This window comes from Linepithema humile, chromosome 7 (assembly GCF_040581485.1).
Source record: "Linepithema humile isolate Giens D197 chromosome 7, Lhum_UNIL_v1.0, whole genome shotgun sequence".
Classification (NCBI taxonomy): Eukaryota; Metazoa; Arthropoda; class Insecta; order Hymenoptera; family Formicidae; genus Linepithema; species Linepithema humile.
Window position 1 is genome coordinate 20,567,462 of NC_090134.1, and position 5,133 is coordinate 20,572,594.

Genomic DNA, 5,133 nt, shown 5'->3' on the forward strand with positions numbered 1-5,133 from the left:
GGTCGGAAGCCGAGCGAGCGAGCGAGCAAAACGCGACCTTGATCACCACACCTGACAGCACGGGGCGCACTTATCTTACCGCGACATTTCCCGGTGCATAAAAAAAATATAAGTTATCAACTTTCTTACCGGTATGTCCTTGCAGAGAGTAATTCGCTTCCTCGCTCGGCACAACGGTCTCTTCGAGGACGCTCTCCGACGCTGTCTTAATGATTCCCATCCTCGATGCTTGGATGCTGCAAACTGACTGTGCGAGCGGACCGACACGACGGGGTGGGCTTAAAGCTGCGTCCTACGGCGATTATCTCGTCTCGATTGTGCCGCGTTGTCTGGCGTCGCCGGAATGCTCGGCGCCGTTTCGTTCACTTATTGCGTCTGCGTTCGCGCCTGCGTCCATCCCCCTCGCCGGCCCCCTCACCTCGCCCTTCGCGACCCTCGCATCCCCCGTTGCCATAGCCGCCCCTCATCCCCGCGAAGTCGTCACAGGAGCAAGGCTATCCCTCTAGGCCAGGGTGAGCGCGATAGGCAGGAGAAATTGTGGCGTAGCGGCGAGCGGCGGTGATGGTGGTGGTAGTGATAGTGACAGCAGTAGTAGTAGTAGTAGTGACGGTGTCCTCTTTACGCCGTGGCGAGACGACGGGGGTTGTTGCTGCTGCTGCTGCTGCTGCTGCTGGCTCTACCGCTGCCGCTGCTACCGCTGTTGCTCGTGACGGCTCGGTACTACCAACGCCGCTCCTGCCCCGCTGTAGGGCGGGGTGCGGCGAGCACACGGCACAGGGGCAATGTCGACCTACCTGGGTCTCGGTGAAGGTCTCCGTTGGTTACTCGTGCCAGATAATACTTCCCTTTTGCGCGCCGTCCTCACCCGCGCGCTCTTTACACGGCGCACCCTTTCTCTCTCCCTTTCACTTCTCGTTTTTCTCCTCTGATTTCTTCCCTCGCCCCGCGCGATCTGCGTTTTATTTTAGCCTGTTAATTTGTACGCTTCGCGGTATTCCGCCGATGTTAGCTTCCGATTATTCGTCACTTGTTGCGATGACATACGTATTACATTGCGAATTCAATTTGTACGTCAAAAATCTAAAAAAAAATGGAAGAAAAAAATGTTGCAGCGTTTTATTATTGACTTTCTTTATAATACACCTGCCATTGTTCACGTCTGAGTTTCATCTTTTTCAACACAGGTGAACGTAAAAGAAACGTGAGCAATGTAATATTTAAATAACATGTTAGTATGCGTCTTCAATCTTTCTCTATTGCATTAAACGCTTGTATAAACTTTGGATAATAATAAAGTTGTAGAAATATGTTAAGCAATAAGAATAATATTGCATTTACTTTACTTATTTAAATCGCAATGCATTCTCTTATTAAATTTTTCAAACTTTATTTTTGCTCTGCTTCAAAATGTTCTTTTCGACATTCGATTTTATGTCATTTTCAGCACTTTGCGTTTCAAATAGTCATATTTTATTATTCTTGGAATAAATGAATTTCATTTTACCTTTTTTGAGTTTTTTGAAAGCTCACAATCAGTAAAATGCGCATGAAACTTGAATATATTCCTCTACGCATACCAAAAATCCGGGACTCTCGGTCGAAGCGTTTGCAACACGTGTTTGCCCTTGATACTCTCCCACAACTGGCGAGGGGGTGTCTCGCGTCGTACGCAAGAGGCGATCGTTAAATCACACCCTTCACCATGCATTCGCGCTAGAGATTTCTGAATCCCGGATCACCGGTTATTTACACTATGATGTCTTAAGTAGCCCAGCATCCAGCTTAACGCGCCAGCGTCTACTCGCCTCGTCTGACTCATCGCTTCGTTCGCAAGTGTGCGACACCTGCGTCATCGGCTTCTCTTCCGCTTTATTGAGTGCACCGCCTCTGATCGCGGCTAAAGCCTTTTCGCCCCTTCAAACGGCCTTTCTAAGTCTCATAATACACTGACAGACGGAATTGCATTCACGCAGATATCTCAAGTTGCGAGAACTTGTACGGGAAACCTTGTCGAGCTCTTGCTGTTATACCTGAATAAAGACGCAATGTCGACTCGCGTTAGAATACGAGAAGCATCGAGGTCTTGCGAATGCCGTTGCATTTTATAGGATTAAATTTCCACGTTTATATATGAAATTATGCGACGTACACATGTAAAAGTCAATATAATGTAAATAAAGTAATAAATGCATAATTGTGCTAGCGAAGAAAGGAAACAATCTGTTCTAACTAATTCAATATAAATATGGATTAATACGTAAATAATATCTTTCAGCGTAGTCTCATCTCAATGTCACATTAAAACAGTAAATTTAACATTTCAAATTATATTGATATAGAATTAATGTATATTATATTCACATTAATCAGCACATAATGTAGCAAATCAATAATATAGTAATTATCATACGAATAATCATATTTAAATAATCATATATCATATTTAAATAATATACATTAATTAAAAAATATTTATTAAATCTTCTTACTTTGATTATTTCTCTCGAAAACTTGTTCAATTATTATACAATAAATAGTATATATATTTTTTTTATCATAATTATAAATTATATAATCATATATCACATTATTATAATAAAAAAAAAGAAAAAAAGTACTACCTCATGCTTTTAAGTTAATTACATTTCCGTGTTTATACTCGTACGTACACAGCATATTCATCTTCCTCCAAATTTCGTAACAGAATAAGATGGATAGGTTGACTTTCATCCTTTTCAAAGTTACAAAACGTCGTAGGAGAGTCGCACGTGTAGGTGTCCTTGTCTGTAAAACTTGTTGCACGCAATACCGCGTTGCAAACAGTCATTTTCACTCGACCACAATTTTTTGCATGGTGTCCTGTTTCTATTATTCCAAATAAAGCTTGTTCTTTATTATTCCACGGTTAATCAGTGTGCGCAGATTTCAAGAATTTCGCCATTCGTAACTGCGCTATTCTTCTCCAGTAATCTCTAACTCTTCAGAAAAGGCGATTTTGATTCTTTCAACAATGCTGGCATTCAAGATTATTTATTTCACAATATATACTGATAATATAAATCATTTTATATGCAGTTGTTCGTTTAATAATGTTAATATATCGCTTTTTAAAAATAACATTGCATATTAATGATCATAATTGTTGCATCCACGTGTCTCTATGCTGTAGCAAAATATTAAACAATATCCATCGTGCTTTTGATACAATTCATTTTCCTACGTAAAGGCGAGGTCAGAAAATATTTTATGAAATGTTGCAATAATGTGAAATCCTGCACGTGGTTTTGCATATGAAAGAACAAATATTCAAAATCCGGCGTCGAACATTAATAATCGTTTTCATTTTCCACACTGCGCATGAAATTCGTTAGTTTATTTCAAACTTATAGTCGTTTATACGCATTTCATACCACAGTGGTTCAAGAAGACTATTTTTCAATCGATGTATCATATAAAAGAGTTGGAACTGTAATGATTGAGACAGCTGTATAATGTAATAGTATCGAATTCTTATGTACTAATATATCTTATTTATTGGAAAATGTTACCGTGTATCCACGTGCATCCATTTCTAAATCTATAAACATATGCGTGTCCCGGTTGGCAGACCGACGATCGATTTGAATTGACTATATAGCTGGCTTCAATAGCACGTCTCTTCGGAATACATGTATGGAATACGTGGAATTGTATCCGATAGATACATATGAACTTGCATTCGCGGCCTTAAGTTTGAGAGACATAAGAAGTTATGATATCAAGTATGTAAATTTACATCCTGCGACAGAAATAGAAACAATATTATTTTTAAAGATTGGAAAACGTATTTATTAAACATGATAAACAAAGAAAATGGTCGACAACTTAAACGGTCGGAGAATTGTTGATAAAAATAAAAAACTGAAATAAAGAATTACGTCAATTTTGTACGAAAATTTACATCAAAGCAGTTATATATGGTTAAAAGAAATTACTTTTTTTCCAATTGACACCCAACCAACCGATTAATTTCCTGTTCGTCCGTTTTTCTAAAACGGTGGTGACGATATCGATTTAACTTGTTGCATATGTAAACAAAGATAACTAATCCGATACCGCGCTTGGCTGCTTTAATGTAGTTTATGTTAAATTATCAGAAAGCGTAATTGTATCGAAAAATCGAAAGTGTACATCAGCTGGTGCGACTATCCCTGGAAAAGTAGAATAAGTATGTTATACAGGCTGAAATAAAGAACGATTTTATATTCAACCTAGTAATTTCTATCTCGACGTCAGGAAGCAAAAGTGCGTACGCAAATGGCATTACGCGAGAACTGCATAGCGCGTTCACTTAACGCCATTTTGTAATTAATTAGTAAGGCGTATTAATACGCCTAAACATTTATGAATATATACTATAAATATGCACGCGAACAATAGTTATATATACCGAATTTTCATAGCAATCTGTTTTGCTCTACTTCTCAAAGCATCTTGGTTTACTTTTACTATGATCGTGTTATTGAGGACTGTAGATAATTAAATGCGATAGAGCATAAAACGCCCGTTTCGACTGAATACTACAAACTTTACGTTTAGTTCTGTTCTCGAAGCGTGAGAATGCTTTTCTCATAAAGTATTCACATGTACTTCTTCATTAATAAAGTTTTTAGACTTGTTTGTGAGAAATAACGTCTGCAAATAATTATTGAAGTCTAAAAGCTTATACAATTGGTTCTACTATTATTATTGGTTCTTTTGTATGAAAAGATAAGTATGAGGGCGTCATATAAATACAATTTTTTATCATTAAAAACGTTTTCTTTCACGCTCTATTTAATCATTATGACGCGTCAAACGTGAGAGCAATTGCATGGCACACTGTTGTTTTGCACCTATTTAATTAGATCACGGACAAAGTGAAAGTACATTTGTTAATCCAGAACAGTCAGCTTATCCCGATTGCTATGACAACTCAAGAGCTATTACAATTAATTCTAAAGTTTTATCGAACATAATTCCGCGATACAAGCAACGCAAAATTGAGGTGGAAAATTTCAGCGGATTTTTAATCCGAGGAGGAGGGACAGATGAAAAACCTCTATAATTCCAGTGGCGGTTTCTCGGATTCAGGAAGGAGTGAGATACACAAAA

General features: G+C 38.4%; 1 protein-coding gene across 2 annotated transcripts in view; it reads right to left on the reverse strand.

The window, feature by feature from the left end:
- The window catches only part of LOC105668298 (synaptotagmin-10-like), a 28,950-nt gene extending 28,551 nt beyond the window's left edge, over window positions 1-399 (reverse strand). For both annotated transcript variants that reach the window (XM_012360580.2, XM_012360579.2), the window contains exon 1: window positions 130-399. In XM_012360580.2, coding sequence (XP_012216003.2) covers window positions 130-220 — 91 coding nt within the window. In that variant the 5' untranslated portion in view covers window positions 221-399. The remainder of the gene's footprint in view (window positions 1-129) is intronic.
- Between the last annotated feature and the right edge of the window lie 4,734 nt (window positions 400-5,133).